General features: G+C 38.2%; 3 protein-coding genes and 1 non-coding gene across 4 annotated transcripts; 3 read left to right on the top strand and 1 right to left on the bottom strand.

The window, feature by feature from the left end:
* The first annotated feature begins 7,436 nt into the window (after positions 1-7,436).
* Positions 7,437-10,882, top strand: LOC111920087 (AUGMIN subunit 5). The gene is made up of 7 exons (XM_023915669.3): positions 7,437-8,388; positions 8,458-9,055; positions 9,140-9,292; positions 9,354-9,909; positions 10,031-10,226; positions 10,308-10,440; positions 10,526-10,882. The coding sequence occupies exons 1-7, from the start codon at positions 7,847-7,849 to the stop codon at positions 10,652-10,654; spliced, it is 2,307 nt and encodes a 768-aa protein (XP_023771437.1). The 5' UTR covers positions 7,437-7,846; the 3' UTR covers positions 10,655-10,882.
* Positions 10,883-11,340: 458 nt separating this feature from the next.
* LOC111920088 (transcription initiation factor TFIID subunit 8) lies at positions 11,341-14,167 on the bottom strand. Its single transcript, XM_023915671.3, has 2 exons — positions 12,639-14,167; positions 11,341-12,388 (listed from the first exon to the last, which is right to left on the bottom strand). The coding sequence occupies exon 1, from the start codon at positions 13,691-13,693 to the stop codon at positions 12,689-12,691; it is 1,005 nt and encodes a 334-aa protein (XP_023771439.1). The 5' UTR covers positions 13,694-14,167; the 3' UTR covers positions 11,341-12,388; positions 12,639-12,688.
* Positions 11,483-12,412, top strand: LOC111920100 (leucine-rich repeat extensin-like protein 5). The gene has a single exon (XM_023915684.1). The coding sequence runs from the start codon at positions 11,483-11,485 to the stop codon at positions 12,410-12,412; it is 930 nt and encodes a 309-aa protein (XP_023771452.1).
* Positions 14,168-14,260: 93 nt separating the features above from the next.
* Positions 14,261-14,332, top strand: TRNAT-CGU (transfer RNA threonine (anticodon CGU)). The gene has a single exon. It is a non-coding gene; the product is annotated as a tRNA-Thr (tRNA).
* Positions 14,333-21,447: the final 7,115 nt, after the last annotated feature.

Here is a 21,447-nt window from a genome sequence, read left to right on the forward strand (position 1 = left end):
TTCTTCCTAGGGCTCCTTTACTGTCTCCCACACCCATAACGCCGCACCCTAAGCCTCCATTGTGCTCATTCAAGCTTTTAGCCATTTTTGAGTGATTTAGAAGAAGAAGAAGAAGTGGGAATCTTTGAAGCTTCAAGGAGTGGCCTTGGATCCGAAGTTTGGGGAACATTTCAGAGCATTTGAAGGTATTAATTCGTTTCCCTCCTTTAGATCTTCTTTGGTTATGAGTTTTGGGGCTTTTAAGCCACGTCCAAGATCAATTTCGAGCTTGAGGTCCAGATCTGAGGTTGCTACCTCAGATCCATGCTTGTTTTGGTTTAGAATCCCGTAAAGTAACAGCCATTGGGTGGATTTTGGAGCCTCTTGGTCTTAAACCCTAGTTCATGGTGTATTTTGCTTAGATCTCCATCTTTGCACGTAAAGTTTGCAACTTTACGTGGAGAATAGGATTGGGAAGGGTAAGTCTACAGTCTGGAGTCCATGCATGACTCGAAAGTCCTCTGCATGTAAGTAGATCTTAATGGACTCGACAAGTCCTTCGAGTGGACTCGGCGAGTAGCTTGAAGATGAGGAGGAACTCGACGAGTGGGATGAATAGCTCGTCGAGTCGGTTGAAGATGGGCATGAACTCGGCGAGTTGGATGAAGATTGCCTTGGACTCGGCAAGTCTGCTCTTAGACTCGGCGAGTCAGGTCGTGTAGTCCCAAACCCTTCGAGTTAAGACTCGAGTCAGCGAGTCGAGCAAGGACTCAGTGAGTTGGACAGGACAGGATTCGGGAATCAGTAGACTCGGCGAGTAGGGTTGACCTGGAAGGTTGACTTTGGCCAGGACTTTGACTTTGGCAAGAGTTGACTTGGTTGACCTTTGAAGGTCAGTTAGTCTAAGTGTTATGTTGATATTGGTAGCTCGGGGAGCTAGTGGAGCAGCAGTTCGGAGTCAGTGGTCAGGTAGCGGTCAAAGGGATTAGCAGCAACAGTTCAGCAGTATCAAGTGAGTTTCCCTTTGTGTGAATGGGTCTACGGCCACAATGCCGACCCATGTAGTTATGAGTAGAAGACCCGGGGGTCAGCCCTAGGCATAGTATGCTAGTATGATATTCGGACGAGGTCCAATGATAGAGGGCGGGTGCCCAAGAAATGGTTTATGTGATAGTTTATACTTGTTGTCTGTGTGATACTTATATGTGCCTGGTAGGGAGGTGAGTGTGGGCGAGGTCCCGTATCTCACCAATAGCAGAGTGTGGATGGTGTTCCACATCTCAGTAGCAGCAGTCCAGGGGCGAGGCCCAAGTTAGGAAAGGAGTGAGGGTGGGATGGGCCCGTATCTCACTATCAGCAGGAATGTGGACGAGGTTCCATGAATCATCAGTAGCAGGACACGGGCGGGGCCCAGAGATAGACGAGGCCTTAGAACAAGAGTTGTTAGTATATGTTTACCTTATGTGATGTTATGTGATATGTGTATGTGCTATTATATGTTAGTGGGCGGGGCCCTGTGTCAGGCGAGGCCTAAGTGAAACAGATATGTATCCGAGCGGGGCTCGAAGCCAGGCGGGGCCTGGAGCGGTGGGGCCGTTGTAGCGGGCGAGGCCTGAAGTAGGGGGTGAGGCCCCGGATAGCAGGCATGGCCCAGTATGTGCAGTATGTGGTTATACATGGTATGTGGTAAGGTGGGGAACTCACTAAGCTTCGTGCTTACGGTTTTCAGTTTTGTTTTCAGGTACTTCCGGTAGCGGAGGGAGGAGCTCGGGGTGATCGCATGGCACACACCATAGATTAGTCAGCCTGGGAATGTTTACTCTGATAATGAACATGTGTTTTGAAAACTTATACTCAGATTATGTTTTGGAATGATGTCTTTGCTTAAAGTAATGTTTTATTAAAAGAAATTTTTGGTCTTGAATTTTGGGACGTTACAGTTTCAGAACTGTAAAGTGAGGTTCTCGCGGGTCATGCATATAAAGACATATCTGTTGTACTGCATATGTGATATCTGGTCTCGTAAATGTGAGATACTGAAGAGCACCAGCAATACTGCGATACAAAGTAGGATCATCAACTGGAGGACCCGAACCATCAAGCTTAGATGACATATCAGCTGGAGTGCGAGCTGATTTACAGTTAAGCATCTTAGCCTGATCAAGGATCTCATTGGCATATTTATGTTGAGACAAAAATAGACCAGTGGTGGAGCGAGTAGCAGAAATACCCAGAAAATAATGTAAGTCACCGAGATCAGACATAGAAAACTCAACACTAAAAAGAGAAATGATGTGATTCAGGAGCTGAGAAGAGGATCCAGTGAGAACTATGTCATCCACATAGAGGAGGATATACGCCATATGAGATCCCTGTCTGTAAATGAATAGTGAAGAATCACACCTGCTATGCACAAAACCAATATGTGTGAGAAACATCGCAAAACGCTGAAACCAAGCTCGCGGTGCTTGTTTAAGACCATATAACGATCTTTTCAACAAGCAAACATGATCCGATCTAGAAGGGTCCCGAAACCCTGGAGGTTGTTGCATGTATACAGTTTCCTGAAGGTGACCGTGAAGAAAAGCATTCTTCACATCAAGTTGGCGAATGGGCCAATGGTGCATGACAACAATGCTTAAAATCGTACGGATGGTAACAGGTTTAACGACCGGACTGAACGTCTCATCACAATCAATACCAGGTCTCTGGCTACTTCCATTTGCAACAAGACGAGCTTTATATCTAGACAATGAACCATCTGCATTTAATTTCTTCTTAAACAGCCAAATACAATTAGTAACATTAGCATCGGGTGGTCGTGGAACTAGAACCCAAGTATTATTTGAGATAAGAGCAGTATATTCTTCTTTCATCGCATTAAGCCAGTTAGGATCATTAAAAGCCTGTAAATAATTTTTAGGAACAGGAGATGTAGAATCTATGTGTAAATTTAGTTTACGGATTGGTTTAGAGATACCCAATTTAGATCGGGTAAGCATGGGATGTTGAGATCGAGTAGGTGTGACACTCGGAGGGGACTCAGACATAGGAGACGAGGTGGCCGATTGAGAAGGATTGTGGAGCGGAGAGAATCCTGACACTGATGAATCAGCAACAGATGGACCAAGCACAGTTGGGCTTGGCGTACTGGTAGAGGAATCAGACTCACTAGGCTGATCGATAGTTGGTTGATCAATGACTCCACTAGGAGATGCTGGAGGAGTTGAGGGAGGTGTATCACCATGAGAGAATGATGGAAACAAGACATGATAAGGAAGATACGAGGTGTTGTTTTCATTGTCGAGAAACGAGTATGAAGGTGCGATATTAGGCGTCATGGAGCCAAAAGGAAATACTGTTTCATCGAATACCACATGGCGAGAGATAATGATTTCATTTGTGTCAAGGTTAAGGTGCCGGTAACCCTTGTGATTAGTCGGGTAACCAAGAAAAATGCACGGAGTGGAGGGTGGTGCTAATTTATGAGGTGTAACAATATGTGGAAAACATAGACACCCGAACACCCGTAGGTGATCATGACTTGGTTGAGTTTTGTAAAGTTTATGAAAGGGGGTGTCATGGTGAAGAGTGGTTGAAGGAAGAATGTTTATAAGATGTGATGACATGTGTAGAGCTTCGACCCAAAATGTGGGAGGAAGTCGAGCATGAAAAAGAAGACCACGTATACCATTGTTAAGAGTGCGAATCATACGCTCAGATTTTCCGTTCTGTTGGGATGTATAAGGACATGAAAAACGCATTAGAATGCCATTTTGATCGAACAATTGATGAAATTTTTTGTTGTTGTATTCACCCCCGTTATCACATTGAAGTGATTTAATATCTGTTTGAAACTGATTTTTAACAAACTCACGGAAAATCACAAATTTATCAAACACATCAGATTTGTTACGCAATGGATAAACCCAAACATAGTGAGAAAAATCATCTAGAAACAAGACATAATATTTAGGACCACTTGTGCTCTCAATAGGAGAGGTCCAAACATCAGAATGTACCAATTCAAAAGGAAAAGACGAAACAGAACTCGAAGAATTAAAAGGCAATCTAATGTGTTTGCCCTTTTGACATGCATGACATAGACTAGAGTCTTTATTAGATGAACTTGAAATAAAACCATTATTAACCAAATTTTGAAAAATGTGATGTCCCGGATGTCCAAGACGTTGATGCCAAAGAGAGGGAGCAATGGAGACACAAGCTTGAGGAGTCAGGATTGTAACAGGATAGAGATCCCCAGTGCTATCACATCGCATGAGAATTTGTTTGGTGCGGAAATCCTTCACAGAAAATCCAAACGGGTCAAACTCAATGGTACACATATTTTCACGAACAAAACGACGGACAGAAATAAGATTTTTAATAATAGATGGAGTAATCAAAACATTTTTAAGTGTAAGAGTGCGATACGGATTTTGATGCGGAAGAGTGGTGTGTCCCATTTTAATTACAGGCATAGATGATCCGTCCCCTACTATAACAGATGAAGGAAAATTACTATTTTTATCAGAAACGGACTTGAGTATACCTGCACTTGAGTGAAGGTGCGATGTGGCCCCGGTATCCATGTACCAATCACTTTGCCCCGGGTCATTTAGAGTCATCGTATTAAACATTTGAGGCAATGTATTAGGCTCGTTATGTGGCTGGTGAACCTGATGTGTCGAGTAGAAGGCCTGCTGAACAGGGGTTGTAGGTGGGCTAAAAAACTGATGCTGGTGGGCTGATGTGTGTTGGGTCAGAGGCTGTTTGGGACCAGTGCTGGACTGAAACGGAGTGCTGGACTGAAATGGAGCAACCAATGGACTAGGTAGAAGACCCGGCTGAGAAGACCCGTGAGTGGGCTGGTGTACTTGAAACCACCCATAAGCCCATGCACTTCCATTGCGATTTTGATTCTGTTGACCACCTGCATTAGAAAAGTTATTAGAGCCACCATTAAATTTACTACCATTATTATGGTAGTTGTTGTAGTTGTTTCGACCACCATTGCGACCACCGCCCCGGCCACCTCGATAATTACGACCCCCTCGTCCACCACGGAAGCCACCACGGTAATTAGAAGTGTGGTTTGAGGTCTCAGTGTTTAGGGCAATTTGAGACGAAGCATGATCCATATGAGTGAGAGAGGCCTCTTTCTTTTCTTCCTGTATCATCTCCTGTTCTTCAAGAACCAAGATAGAACGAGCATCCCAAAAAGACAACGGTGGATCTCGATGTCTTATGTTTATTACCACATGTCGATACTTTGAAGTGAGCCCGTTCAACATATAGGCAACTAGATTAATTTCTGGAACTTTGGAACCCATGTGTTCAAGACGATCAGCAAGTGACTTGATCTTGTTACAATATTCAGTGATTGTCGAGTTTCCGATTGAGACGTTACGAAGCTCCCTGTCAATTTGGATGATCTTTGAAGCCTTGTTGTCATGAAAAACTTTCTCAAGGCTTTCCCAAATCTCAAGGGCTGTTGCTTGTTTCTTAAAAATCATGTTCAACAGAGAGATGGAGAGAGTACCATAGAGCCAAGATTTGATGATTGAATCCATACGAAGCCATGCATCCTTAGCCGATGTTGACTCTAGTGTTTCCTTTTCTGATGATGCTTTGACTGGTTCAACAGGGCGGAGATGATCGTCTACCCCATATCCTATGCAATGAATCTCAAAAAGCTCTCTTCATATGTCATAGTTCATCTGCTCCAGGTCAAGAACAAGGGGTACAACATGTTTAATGTTAATGGTAGATGTAGGTTTATCAGACGAGTTGTTTCCTGACATATTGAGAACACGTATAGCAGAGACAGACTAGAATGAGAATATTAGAATAGAAGATAGAATTGATAAGATGAGAAAATGAGAAGAGGTCGAACGACAGAAGAACGGCCGTCAAGTAGGGTTTACAAGGAAATTGTTATCGCTCTGATACCATGAGATTGTTTGTATTTTCCCATAAAAAACCCATCTATTATTAATTCACAGTATATATATGAATACATTAGAGGAAGCCAATGGGCCGAACAAATATATCAATGAAAAGCTATTATACAAAACACAACAATAATAATAATAATAATAATAACCCGCTAACAAAAAACACATGTCTAAAAACAAATTCCAAAATAACGCATCTTTTTAGACAACCGTAATGGTCAGCCTTCTTTATTGTAGCTCTAAGCTAGTCCGAACACATACATTAAGAAATTAAAGTTTAGTCTTACATAGGTTGAACTCCAAACAATGATTTTGGTTATGTGTTTTACTCATTAGATATGAGTTTTCTACACATGATTCAGATTCTAATGTACTATTAGAATGGAGTTAAATAACTTACTGATAGTGATTTAAAGAATTGAGTTAAATAACTTACTGATAGTGATTTAAAGAATTGAGTATATCAAGAAGAAGACCTTGGAATTTCAAGCCTCTTTCTAAAGTAATATTTAGAGTTTGTCATAGTCATTCAATGCACATGAAGAGAGTGGAGTTCACTTGGTCTCTTAAGTAGGGACAACGACATGTGGTTGATTAAGTAGTCATTTATGTTTGGTTTCTTAAGTAGGGGCCAATGTTCATAGTTTTTTTTTTAAAGTATGGACTTATACGCTTGGTCACATGAGTAGTGACAATATCATATTGATGTTTGAGTAGGGCCATTCATAGTTAAGAGGAGTCTCATAAGAGTTACATTAGAATGTTAAGTCGAGCATTTACATTAAACATTCATGCATGAATTTAGGGTGTCAGATGTAGGGACATGAGGAAGGGAAAGACGTAAAAACCTTATATAATATAATATGTCCTTATATTTGGTATTTCGAAAATAATAGATGATTCATGCTTACGATGTTATTTTGAATGTGAAAAATAATCATTATGATTTTCTCATAGTCATAATATACAGTTTTATATCCTTATTTTAATTGCACACATTTCATTCTATAAGGTAAAGCAAATTACTTGATCTCTATATATCATTTTATAACAATAAAATTATTTCAATATATAACAATTTTTTTTAACAATAGACCACCATAAAGTTGAAGCTAGTGAGATTCAAACTTCACATCCATTTCATTGTGGAATGTTTAAATTTCAAATGATCATCAATAGACCACCTTGATATCGTAATCGTAATCGTAATATATAATATTTAAGTATAATACTATCTCAATACATCATGGAACTTTAAGGGCCACTTCTTATTTCATGTAACTTTTATAAAGCCTTATTATATCCTCCTATAGTAATATACTTCCGAAACATAATTTTTTGTTTATATTATAAAATTTTACCTAATGTTTTTGTAATGGATAACTCGTAAGATTCTCTTTTAGGCTTTTAACTAGGAAAAAAAGTACAAAACACCATGCCATTTTTGCAATTTACTAAAAAGTAAATATCTAATTATCTATAGCTAAAATCTAAAATCTAAAATGCATGCGATGGCGATGTCCGGTAACAATAGGAAGAATGTGGTGGAATCCAAAACCATTTCACGATTACGGGCGGGACATTCCATTTGAACATTCAGAGTCATACTCAGATCGCTCATTGTCAACAACTCCGATCAATTTCCCGACCAGTGGAGCAACTACACGCTGTAATATCTTTCAATAACTTTTTCCATTCGATCTAAAACCTTGTGAATTGCCGGCGAAACCCACCAACATCTTCAGATCTACTTGCTTTCCATAACTTTCTTAATTTCTCAACCGATCATAGCGTTTTTGTTCCACTACCCGACTTGATCATTGAAATTCTATATATTGAGGCGTCCAATTCAGTGTCAAATTAGTCAAATTGGTATTTTAAAACCCTAGTTTTTTGGGTTTCTCGCAAAAATGCAGAGCTCGTCGACGAGCTCTGTCGCCCAGCCAGAAGCCATATTAGATTGGCTTCAGAAGGAAATGGGATATAGACCTCTAGGCCCTTACATGGCTTCGAGTAAGGCATCAATGCCATCATCTGACGCAATTCGTAGGGTTTGTCGTGGGAATATGATCCCTGTTTTTAATTTTCTATTAAAGAGGGTTAAATCGGTGAAGACGGTTAATGATATCCGGCGTAACATCCTCGTCCATGGTAGAGAAGACAACGCTAGTGGCCATGACAGTACAGAATCTAGCAAAAATGGCGAGGTTGGGAAAGGGACTAGAGGAGCTAGGAGGAAAGAGAAACCAAAGGGAAGGATTGAAAGCACGAATGCAGGGGACATCAATAACAGAGAGACAGCTCTACAGGAAAGAGATTCAGCTGAAAAGGAAGTGGAGAGGTTGAGGCGTATTGTGAGACGCCAAAGGAAGGAGTTAAAGGCACGAATGTTAGAGGTTTCACGTGAAGAGGCAGACCGCAAAAGAATGCTTGATGAACGATCAAATTACAGGTTTGTTGTACTGAAAACTAATCCCATTCTTAATGTGGAGTATAATACATGTTCTCGTTCATAGTGTAGGCATAAACAGGTGACATTGGAAGCTTATAATCAACAGTGTGATGAAGCAATTAGAATATTCTCCCAGTATCATAAGCGTCTTTCTTCCTATGTTAATCAAGCAAAGGATTCTCAGAGACTGGAGGCTGATTCTTCCAAACAAGAAGACACATTTCTAAATGAAACGAACAAGGAAAGGAATATAAGCAAGGCATGTGAATGGCTTGCAGTGCATATAACAGAAAAGATCCATAATTCCTTTCCTGCATACGAAGGAATTGGTATTCATTCAAACCCACAACAAGAAGCTGCAAAGTTAGGGATTGATGTTGATGGAGACATACCTGATGAAATCCAAGATGTGATTCATAACTGTCTCAAAAGTCCTCCTCAGTTGCTTCTATCTTTAATCACTTACACTCAAAAGTTGAAATCTTTAATTGCTAAAGAAACAGAGAAGATTGACATTAAAGCCGATGCAGAAACATTAAGGTACAAGTATGAGAACAACAGGGTAATGGATGCTTCCCCTGATGCCAGCTCACCATTACAGTTGCAACTTTATGGTAATGGTAATATTGCTTCAAAAGGAACTCAAAATCAACTTCTTGAAAGACAGGTATCTTTCTCTCTCCTTTATACCCTTCACAACATATGCCATTTATCTTTATTTATGGAAGCGAATGCATCTTCATGTTTACAGAAAGCACATGTTCAACAATTTGTGGCTACTGAAGATCAACTCAATAAAGCTGCAGAGGCTAAAAGTGCATTCCAGAAACTTCAAAAGCGTCTGTATGGAAGTGATGATGAAGACTCTTTTTCACAGAACATGAGTAGTCTCAGACAGTTGGAGGTAATACAAGTTAAACAAACCTTTCAAATGCCTCTTAATTAACTGTTTTCTGTTTGTACAGCTGGAGGTGTGGGCCATGGAAAGAGAAGCTGCTGGATTAAAGGCGAGCTTGGCCACTTTGATGTCTGAAGTTCAGCGTTTGAACATGTTGTGTGAAGATAGAAAGGAAGCTGAAGATTCTTTAAAGAAAAAGTGGAAGAAAATTGAAGAATTTGATAGTAGAAGATCAGAGCTTAAGTTCATCTGTAACACTCTTATGAAAGCAAACATGGATGCTGCTGCATTCTGGAGTCAACAACCTTTGATTGCAAGAGAGCATGCATCAAATACCATCATTCCAGAATGTGGAGTTGTTATCAACATAACAAACAACACAAAAGATCTTATTGATAAAGAAGCTTCAGCCTTTTTTCGCATACCTGATAATACTCTTTACATGCTTCCATCAACTCCACAAGCACTGTTGGAATCCATGATTCCAAACGGGCCCACTGGACCCGAAGCAGTTGCTATTGCAGAAAAGAATGCCACTCTACTTACAGCAAGAGCTGGTGCAGGAGATCCTTCTGCAATTCCTTCCATTTCCCGTGTTTCTGCAGCCTTTCAGTATCCTGCAGGTATGTTCAATACTCTTTTTGCCTATATAGGCAAATGTACCTTAGTTTTTTTTTTTTTTAGATTTTGTAAATAATAATAATAATAATAATAATAAGTACGTTGCTATTTCCTGTAATTTAGGTGTGGAAGGTTCAGAAGCTAGCCTAGCATCCGTGTTGGAATCAATGGAATTTTGTTTAAAGTTGCGTGGGTCCGAGGCTTGTTTATTGGAGGACTTATCAAATGCTATAAATATGGTCCATACAAAAAAGGAACTTGTTGAAAGTGGTCACACATTATTAAATCATGCTTATCATACTCAAAAAGAATATAAAGGGTAATATATTAATTATTTTGTGTCTATATATATTTATAGTTCTTTTTTTTGTACACCCTTTACATTGTTTATATCTTTCAGGACAACGAATTACTGTTTAGATTTGGCTTCTGAACAAATGGATATAGTTTCAGAAAAGTGGATGCCTGAGTTAAAAAATGGAGTTTCAAATGCTCAGAAATCACTGGAGGATTGCAAATATGTTAGTGGTTTGGTAAGCATCGATTTTTCCATTCTTTTTAATAAAATCTTTAATTTTTTTTTTATATAAAGCTGAATGAGATGTAATTTTGATGCAGCTTGATGAATGGTGGGAACAACCAGCATCAACAGTTGTTGATTGGGTAACTGTAGATGGACAAAACGTTGCAGCTTGGCATAATCACGTGAAGCAACTTCTTACATTTTATGACAGCGAACTTCTGTAGCCTTTTTGCTTCATTTTTTTCTTTTTTTAATATATAATAATAAAATTATATTTGTAAGTTTTGGGTTTTGAAATGTACCATAACATTCATGTGAACCAACAACTGGCCTCATGGCTCAATACACGTTGGCAACCAATAGACAACCAAGAAATATACATGCATACAAACACAAACATTTGTATTATTATCTAAGAGAGTTAAATCAGTAAGAACTATATTTTGACCAAACCATATTCGATCGACAAAATGTTAAGAGTTTCCTCTATAAAAAATTTGTGGTAATTCTATTCTATGCAAAGAGTAATGATTGTTTCGAGAATGTTGTCTTGGGTTTGTTTGAACATAGTGTTGACCCTATGTTTGACTTTGAAAGTTGTATCCGAGGCTAACCCCACTACACTTGTTGGTATTGTTTATTGCGACACTTGCTTCAATCGAGATTTTTCCCATTCGAGTCACTTCATTTCGGGTAAGTTTTGTGTAATTGTTTTACGATTTTTTTTTCTTACTTAATGAGCTTACCGAGTTGAGCCAAAAAAAATGCTTAATACATCAAGACTAACTCTTTACCTATTTCTCATATTTTTCTTTCTTAACTTTTCACATTAAAATTGACAGACGATTGAGAAATTTGTTTTTTTGTAATGTAAAGGTAAATTGGTAAATCGGCCTAATAGATAGATTAGTTTAGAAAAGAAACAGAACTATTTATAAATCATTTTATCCATACATACAGACATTATTACTTGTTTAGCCACTTTATACACACAAGACTCGTAACTTGATGAGGAAAAAAAAAAAAAAAAAACAGCCCATTACTAATGGTTAATGGTGATTTGGATTCTGTGTTTAGGTGCATCGGTGGTGGTGGAATGTGGTGGGAACGGGGTTGGGGCAAGCGGAATGGAATCGCAATTCCGAGAGGAAGTGAAAACGAATTGGAAAGGCGAGTTTACAGTTAAACTGCCTTATGCGGTTACGGATAAAATCAGGGAGTGTTCAGTTAAGTTGATTAGAAGTAATCAACCGGATTGTCCGGTGGTTGCCACATCAACTGAATCGTCAATTACACTCAAGGCAAAAACCCCGGGAAATCGTATTTTTTCAGCTGGGATTTTTACATTCCGGCCAAGGAAACAACCGAGGGAATGTCAAACGGAAACAAGAAACAAGAATTCCGACGATGGAATTAGAACTGGAACCCCATTCCCATCGCCTATTGGAGCGGAAACAACAATGGACTATAATGATTTAGCAGACACAAATGCTTTCGGGCTACCATTGCCTTACCAGTTTCAACAACCTTCACCGGTTCCAGTGTTTCCATTCCAGCCACCTTCAGCGATTCCAATGTTCCCATTCCAGCCACCACCGGATTCCATGTTCGTTCCTGATCCCCAACCACCACCAGATACAATGTTCACACCGGATTTTCAGCCACCGCCTGATTCCATGTTCGATCCAGTGCCATTACAGCCACCACCGGATTCCATGTATGACCAATTCCAGCCGTCACCATCTACATTCACTCAGTTCTTCACACCGCCACCACCTCCACCACCATCATTCTTCCCTTCACTGCCGTTTCCACCAATCCAACAGCAACCAAATCTCATTCAATCTCCGCCCCCACCATCATTGCCGCCACCAGCATTGCTTCCACCATTCCCTCCATTCCCATTTCAGCCAAGTCAAGGGTTGCCTGGAACGCCACCAGGAATGTCTTCTGTTCATCTAGAGAAAACATCATCTCCTTGAGTGAGATATTTATGAGTATCATTGTACAATTTAAGACAATGTGATACTAATGTATGGTGAGACTGAATGAAGTAACATGTTCTGTTTATAACAAAGAGAAGCATAAAACTTAACACTTGGCAAGAGCCCAAATGTATAGACAACATGGGTAAGGAAATAAAACAATACACAAAAAGTAAAAAATCTAAATTTAAAAGAATCGTCATTACTGAAACAGCAAACATACCTCCAAAATCATGTTAGTGGGAACGATCCTGCTATGTTAATCTTCCTAATTTACATCTGCATCATTTCAGTATGCTTTCCATTTTCTAACAACTCCATCAGAATTTTCTCTTTTCTTCTTTTCTTGTCATCCCTCAACTCATCATCTGTAGTAAACCAAGACATGGCTTCCAAATTTCCTGAGCATGTCTTGCTGATTTGAAACTTTAATTGCACTGAACGACTTCTTTCTACAACAATATCTTTCCTACTTTCCTCATTATCAGCATCTCTGCTGTTAAACCCATGAATCACAGGAGCAAATGACCCCAATTCAGACAAATGTTTTGCCCATAAACTATGATTTCTGGCCACTTCTTCTTCCACAAGTCTAGCAGGAAGAGAAACCAAAGAAACCTCCTTCTCTCCACATTCTAGTGGAAATGCAAGAAAAGGATTATTCAGCAATGGCAGCCCCATGACCTTCTGATCTTGGTCAACTCTATCATGTCTTGTTTCAGTTTGTTCAGTACTATCTGAAGCCAAGGTAGTATACGTATTGGGATCAGGGAAACAGGGTAACCAAGGGGGGATATGATCCACTGGGGGTGTCTTTCCAGCATGAAAGAAACTTGGTATTGGAAGCCGTTCTTTAATTACAGGAAAAGGGGGAATAGAATACGCGAATCCTACTTCTTCAGAGACACCAATATACTGAGAAATCTCTTTTATAATCCCGGATTCTGAAAAACAATGATCAATGTCGGAAGCACCTGTAAATCCCTGTGAAAGCCCCAAATCTTCTAGCCCATGAACTATATCAAACATGTTGCTTTCCGTTCTACCTGCCAAATTGGCATAGAAATTGGACGTCTTGCCAATGTCCTGAATATATTTGCAGGTTATATCAGATAATGTATCAAGTGCGGACTGTTGAAACCCGCGAAACCCTACACTCTCACATATTTGGGCCACTGCAATTCGTGCGAGTGACTCTGTAAATTCGTCTTTCTTCGTCCTCTTCTTCAATGTAGAATTATTAATTCTTGAACTCTCTCCACCTCCTCCATCGCTCATGTTATCAACTTCATATCACTTCGTTTCCAACCAATTCAAGAAGAAAAGAAAAATTAAACCCAATTGCTTGAACCAACTAACAAAAATGACAAATCCTAATCCCTAAATCGCTCATATAATCACTACATCCATTCCACACAAAAACCTTGAACTTATTGTCATGAAAAATCCGGTACACCGTACATTATCAGGTACAAATGAACATAACAATTAACGAGCATGCGATGTAACCAATTTTTGAACTTACTAGTTGTACGTGTACGTTAGGGTTTCCGCGATTCAGTGAGTAATAAGCAGCAAAATGAGATTCCAATCACATGACAATTGAAATGGATAAGAGAGGCAATTGATTAAAACGAAATCAGATCATATGAGTCGAATAAACACTCGAGTAAAACACCGGATCGGGAAAATGACGATCCGAGTTTTACACTGGAAGACAGTGGACTACTGGTCTCTGGATTTTATCGTAAGAACATTGGGATTTGGGAGAGTGAAGTGAATGATTGTTTAAGCCATCGTTTAACAACTACAATATATATTTAAAAATATAATTTCCAATCAACTGCTTCCGTAGCATAGTGGTAGTGCGTTCGCTTCGTAAGCGAAAGGTCGCGAGTTCGATCCTCGCCGGGAGCTTTTTATATCACATGAACACGTCTTTTGCATAAGCCAAATTAAAGCTTCATGTGCTCTTTTTAGTATCATTATTATCTATAGAAACTTGTGTACCAAATACTAGAAATTATACCTTATTAAAGTGCAAATTTACTTAAATAGTATTAAGTGAATAGTTTCTTTTGTCACATCATCACGTCTTTTGCATAAGCCAAATTAAAGCTTCATGTGTTCTTTTTAGTATCATTATTATATATAGAAACTTATGTACCAAATACTAGAAATTATACCTTATTAAAGTGCAAATTTACTTAAATAGTATTAAGTGAATAGTTTCTTTTGTAAAAAGCAAAATACTTTTTTAATATATTGATGTAGTCGGTTTAAACATATATGGTCCCGAACAAAAAAAAAAAAAAAAAAAAAAAAAAAGTCTAACATCCATGAAAATTGCAAACTTTACTAGGTTTTATGTCCCATTTATGCATTAAGTCCTTTATTAAACTCATTTCGAGTCTTAGGGTTCCTTTAACATGCATGGACGTAAAGTTGAAAACTTTACGTGATTTCTCAACCTTAGGGGACCATATCTGCATATTAGGACTTTGTTTGAGATTTTAAGGGCTTAATGGGTTAAGCATCACTCCAGTAAGTATAGGGTTTGGGTTAGACTCAACTTGGATGGTTCCTAAGGGTAAAGTTGGAAACTTTACCCTTCTAGACATCATTTTGAAGGAGATCTGAGATTTGAAGCTCGTAAATTCGATGGAAACAGCTTAATGCATTAAGCTGTTGGATTCCTAGTTAACTCGACGAGTTCATTACGTGAACTCAGCGAGTCAATGCGAGTTTTCCCGATTTGTGCATCTAATGGAGAAACTCGACGAGTTAAAGAACAACTTGGCGAGTTATGTAACGCCCGTGTTTCTAAGATAGGCATTAATGATGATGTAATAGTATAAGTCAATTTTTGTAACTCATTTTGAAGAAATGAAAAAGGAATTATGTGTTTTATGCTTAATTATTAGGAATTAATTAATTAAAAATAAAAAATAAGCGTCAAAAATAAATATTAAATAAAGCTGATATCTATTAAGAAAGTTGTAGTGGTCGCGAAAAAGATTCCGGAAATATAAAGAATACTGAAATCCGAGTTATAACGAAGAAGTTATGACCGGTCGAAGTTCCACAACAAAACCGGCACGGCGCCGAATGACGTAAAAAGTAAGTTTTTGATAAACTACTTTTTAGCATTATTGATCTAAATGAAAGTCTTAGTATTCGTTAAACCGAGAGTATGCATAAAAAGAACGTCCAAATCTGACTTCGTATGAGGAAGTTATGATTTTTCTAAATTTCAGCTTAGCAGTAGACAACTAAAAGCTCAAATTTTAGATCGAGTGATTTTTAGCCGACACAACCTAAACTAGAATCGAAGGTCTCGTCAATAGGAGTACAATGGTAAAAAGACAGACGAAAACGGACGTCAGATGAAGAAGTTATGAACGTTTAACGGATTTCCTGTCCCGGTCTGTTAAAAATAATAATATAAAAATTAAAGTCAAAATTGGCCGACAAAGTCTAAATGAAAGTTGTAGAGCGTAATTTTACCTACGCGTGCATATAAAGAACGTCAAAAAAGGAGCCCGTATGCGAAAGTTATGGATTTTAGAATTTTTGGCACAAAAATCGAGAAAATATGCCAAATCCGAGAAATTTCGCATGGTGGGACTACGGCCACGTCACCCTTGCTCATAACGCGCCACGTGTCTGGAATTGCTGAGTCACCGAAGCCAGTTGGCGAGGCGTGTCGCATGCCCTTGCATCCGAAGCGCAGTCCAGTAGGAGTCCGACGCGTGCCCTTTCTTGACGTATCCGAGCTTCGCACGTACCGCCACGAACCCAACCCTCGGATCTAGACCTCGGTCCAATCAGAAGCCCGCACCTGGACCCTCGCATGTGTGAGCCATGTGCCTTCTCTTCGGATCTGCTGCCGCGTAGACTCCTCTCAGCCGTCCGATCAGAAGCCTCGCCCCTATAAATAGAAGAGTGCGAGAACTCCCAGGTATATTTTGGAAAAGTGACATTTTACACCCCTAAACCCATATTTCTTTCATTCCAACTTCCCCCAAAGCCCCGGTATTATACCAAACACCTGAAACACGCCCCGAAGTGCCCGAATACCCGAAATTTTTTATCTTTTTGGTTTTGAAGCCCAATCCTCGCAGAGCCCGGTTTCTCAATAAAACTCTCGGTTTTATTAGAAACGATCGTTTTAGGATATGAAGTGCTTCCCGATTATCATTAAATGATGTGAGTGTATACTTACTTTCATCTTACATATAGATATGAAATATTTTATATAAAATACGTGCTACGTGAATATATATTGTTTGTTTATTTGAGGTGGATGTTGAAAGAATGATTTATACAGATTTTAAAATAATTTAAACTGTATATGTATTTTTTTTATCTACAAAATGTTGGGTAAAACATGGGTAGATGAAATAGTTGGTATGTGATGAAAGATGAGTTGGATAAATGAGATGATTAGTGATATAGATCACGAGATGAGGATGAATGGTGAAATATGAGAGAATCATTTACCCAAACGTTGGCCCCCGTCATTCAACAGAGTATGGATGACAACCATGGACTATTCTAGATGATCTGTGGAACACTAGCGAGCTCGCAACTTGTAAGTGTGTGAACTATATGTTCATCAGTTGTACTCTAAAAACCCATTGACATGTATTGCAGGGAGATTCATGTGAATAATATTGTCAATAAATAAGAGCTATGGACTTAGCACATGTTGTATAAACATTGGCAGCTATGGAATTAGTGCATGTTGTATAATCCTTGGCGACGATGTGACTTTGTGCCTATTCCTTAGGATGGATCCTTAGGAATGAGTGATAGTTGATTCTTAGGGTAAATCCTTAAGAAATAAATAAGATAATGGGGTTGGGGTAATTTGGTTGATTGTTTGATGTTTAAGCATAATAAGTTTATTTATTGTGGGTTGAAAACTCTATATGCTCACCACCAAGTCTGACCCACTCAGCTTTTTATATTACAGGTAGTGGACCCCGAGTATAGTCGGATGATGATGAGTGATTTTTGGATTATAGGTCAGTAGTTGTAAATAACTGTTGTAAGGCTTATACTGTCATGTTTATGCTTTTGATCTGTATCGGAACATGACATCTCAAGGTTTTGATATAAAATGAAAATATATATTTCTTAAAGAAAGGTTTTGATAAAATTTTATGATGTTTTGTTTTGGGAACAAATTCCGCAACATCTTTGAAAAGGATTATTCTGATTTTATTTTAAAAAGCATAAATTAAATCGGTCTTTTCGGACCAAGAAAGGATGTCACAAGTTAGGTCAACTCGGACCATTGACTTTGACCTTTGACTTTAGTCTTTGACCAAGTTTGACTTTTAAGGGGTTTTAGGGCATTTTGAGTTGTATTAAAGGAATTGTTTCTGTTTAGGGATTGATTAGAGCTTATATTCAGAGTCGGGACCTAGTCAGCTATCGTTCATTATTTGAGGTAAGTCTTCTCACCACACTAATGGGTCGAAGGCACCAAGGTCGGCTCATTATTGATTATGAATGATATGTATGGGAATATGTAATTGTTTATTATTGGATTTATATGCGTACTTATGTGTAGACCAGGGGAGGAGCCCATGGCTCAGGGATACAAGACCATGGGGGTAGCCCATGGCATTCCAATGAAGACCATGGAGGGAGTCCATGGCAAACTTATGTGTATATATATGTGTGCATGGTATTATGTGATTATATGATTCATGTGTTTTGGGAAACACACTAATCTTGTGCTTACAATTTTATTGAATGTTTCAGGTACTACTATTGATAACGGCAAGGGCCTGGCTTGATGGGGCGACGTGCATTCTCTAGTGTTTTCACATTTAGTTTTCGTACTCTGAATTTTAAAATAATATGGCTATGTAATGGGATTTTTGTACTCCTTATGGTTGATGTTTATGAAATTAAAAGTTAAAAATTTTCTAAAAATTTGGGTTTTTACAAAATGCATGTGGGAATTGCCTGATATTTAAGATGCCTTATTGTCAGTCATGTTTGTTTCTTGAATTCTGTTTGTTTTGTGCTACATGAGGTCTATATTGATGTTAGTTAACTATTAAGCGAATACGCTAGGTTGCATGCCATAAAGTTTAAATAGTCGTAGAATGAGGGCAACTTAAAAATGACTTTGCTATTATTTAATCAAATATACCAATTTAGTTAAGACCTTAGACACTTTAATCCAATAAAAACCCCATTAAAATTATATTTATATCAATTAAACTCGAAAGAAGCATTCCTGAAAAACGATATATATATATATATATATATATATATATATATATATATATATATATAAAATCTAGAAAGAGATAGAGAGATAGATAGACACACACAGAGAGAGAGAGAGAGAGAGTGTGTGTGTGTGTGTGTGTGCGCGCGTGTATGTATGTGTGTGTGTGTGATATAACTCACCTTGCTAGTTACTGAGGACCAACTATTCTTGGCTCTATTGTTCCATTGATGCATTCTTGATCCATCTTCTTTCTTAAGGCTAATTATACACATATACAAGTTTTTTAGTACTTGTTTTAGCCTATTAAGAGCTTAATGACTCTCTTGGTCAAAATGACCACTTAATGGATCATAATTCTATCTTTTCAATTTCTCTCTTAATCTACTCTAACCAATGAGTTAAGCATCCCATACTACTTAATAATCTACATCTAATGCATCAATTCATAATCTCACTAAACCCTAACTCTCTTTTGATTGATTCCACCATAGAAGTCACTTTATAAGCTTGATTAAAGCATCTGAACACTCTCATCTACATCATAATCAAGCTACACGTTGATTAATTCGATCAATTTAACCCAACTAAACATTTCACAAAAAAGTGGAGAAATCATGCCTTAATGTGGAGAGGATGAAAATCCTAACAATCCACCATCTCTAGCTTGTATTGGCACCACTTGGGCATTGAAATCGCCCTTTCCAGCTCTCCAATCGATTTCCCTTTTGAAATGATCGAAATGGGCTCTAACAGCTCTGAAACCCATCTTTAATCCTCAACACCGCGCCATGGTGGGATGTTCCTCCGTGTCATGGTGACCATTTAACCTCGATCAATGGCAGCCAACTTACGTCACAACGTTGTGTTGATCTATGTGTGGACCATTTAGGGAAAACTTTTCCTCCAACTTCTAACACATTCGTTTCTAACCTGTTTTTCTATGATCCTTATATCCACGCGAAGGTGTGAACATACTCTACAACTTTGTTAAGTCACTTCTCACTGACTTAATACGTGTCATAATCTATTAAGTCACAAACTTGGCCCAAAAGCATAAAATTAACCATTTTACCTTTTTGGCCAAAATGCATTTCTTCTCTTGAACTTACCCATCTTGGTGAATTAAAATTATCTTGGCCATTTTCATGAAGTCACAACTTCATATTCTCACTAATTTCTTATAAATAACAATTTTTGCCATTTTGGTCAATATTTCGACTAAAAGTCAAATTTCTCTAAATTTCGGGTTCTTACAAAATGAAATGAACGCTCATCAATAATCGTATACAAGATTGTTAAACTTGTGATCTTGATCATATTTGGATCACTTTTGGGTAGGATTGAAGTAGGATCTCAAAATCATAGTGTAAGATCGTAGTATCGATTTTATGATCGTAACCATTATTAAATTTTATTTTACTATTATATCTTGGACTAATTAAGTGAATCGAATATGAACACTAGAAAACATCTCTTGAGTTTTTTTTTATTGTTAAATGACCTATTAAAAATGCATTTTCATGTTTTAAATTGTTTATTATTATCACAATGGTTTCATGATGGATGAAAATAAATCTTTTATGTTTTAAATAGATCTTTTTGTTCCCTTCCATCTCCAAGCTTCAGTCCTATGGCTATAAACGAACAAGGGCTTGCTCATGTTTGTTTGTTTAATTTAGCCGAACAAATAAACAAACATGAACGGATAAACGAACGAGTTTTCTTGTTCATGTTCGTTTATTTAACAAATTACCTTGTTCATGTTCGTTCGTTTATGTTCGCGAACATGCTAAACGAACATATATGAACAAAGGTAAACAAACACTATTGAACATATATGAGCATAAACGAACATATAATATAACAATGTAATAAAAAAACAATTGAACATATATGAACATAAATAAACTTAAGCTATTGAACATAAATGATCAATGTTCACGAACATAAATGAACGAATGAGACCACTGTTCATGTTTGTTTGTTTAACTAAACGAACGAGAATTTGTGTTCATGTTCATTCATTTATTAAACAAACGAACATAAACGAATTTCCTGACAAAAAAATTGATTCATTTACAGCCCTATTTGGTCACGTATCTAATTGGTCCCCCTGAACTATATATTTTTTTCTTAAAAATATGGTTAGAAATTATGCATCCATAAGTTATGAGTCCCTTCACAAAGATGGAACATGAGCAGTTGCCCATTATTTGGGTCGGACTTGAATATATATATATATATATATATATATATATATATATATATATATATATATATATATATATATATATATATATCAGGTTCAAATGAGAATAATTATATAATTGAGAATGCGAGAAAAAATCTGGGCCACATATTTCTTTTGCCACAAAACCATCCCACGTACCGGCGTGACGGAGGAACTTAATATTCATACGTGAATATAAATCACCACCACCGCAACTAATGCAACCACCACTGAGCCACATGTTTATTTTTGCTGCAAAATCTCCAGCAACTAACGCAACCACTACTACTACTACCAACCACCCATCAAACACAGCCCACTACCACCACTCACTACCACAACCATCGACCACTACCACTAACCACCACCCACCACCTACCTCTGCCATCGACCACTAATCATCACCCCACCATCACCACCCCCCCCACCACCTCCATTAACACCTGTCACCACCACCCCACCTACCACCTACCACCATTACCACTACCTATCACTTTCACCCCCACCATTAACCACCGCCTACCAACATCATCACCATCCATCACC

The sequence above is a fragment of the Lactuca sativa genome, chromosome 2 (assembly GCF_002870075.4).
Source record: "Lactuca sativa cultivar Salinas chromosome 2, Lsat_Salinas_v11, whole genome shotgun sequence".
Lineage (NCBI taxonomy): Eukaryota > Viridiplantae > Streptophyta > Magnoliopsida > Asterales > Asteraceae > Lactuca > Lactuca sativa.

Coding starts and splice junctions, on each gene's coding strand:
- LOC111920088 (XM_023915671.3), bottom strand. CDS start 13,693: ATGAGCGATGGAGGAGGTGGAGAGAGTTCAAGAATTAATAATTCTACA.
- LOC111920087 (XM_023915669.3), top strand. CDS start 7,847: ATGCAGAGCTCGTCGACGAGCTCTGTCGCCCAGCCAGAAGCCATATTA. Junction 9,293..9,353: donor GTAGTCTCAGACAGTTGGAG/GTAATACAAGTT, acceptor CTGTTTGTACAG/CTGGAGGTGTGGGCCATGGA. Junction 10,441..10,525: donor GCAAATATGTTAGTGGTTTG/GTAAGCATCGAT, acceptor ATTTTGATGCAG/CTTGATGAATGGTGGGAACA.
- LOC111920100 (XM_023915684.1), top strand. CDS start 11,483: ATGGTGATTTGGATTCTGTGTTTAGGTGCATCGGTGGTGGTGGAATGT.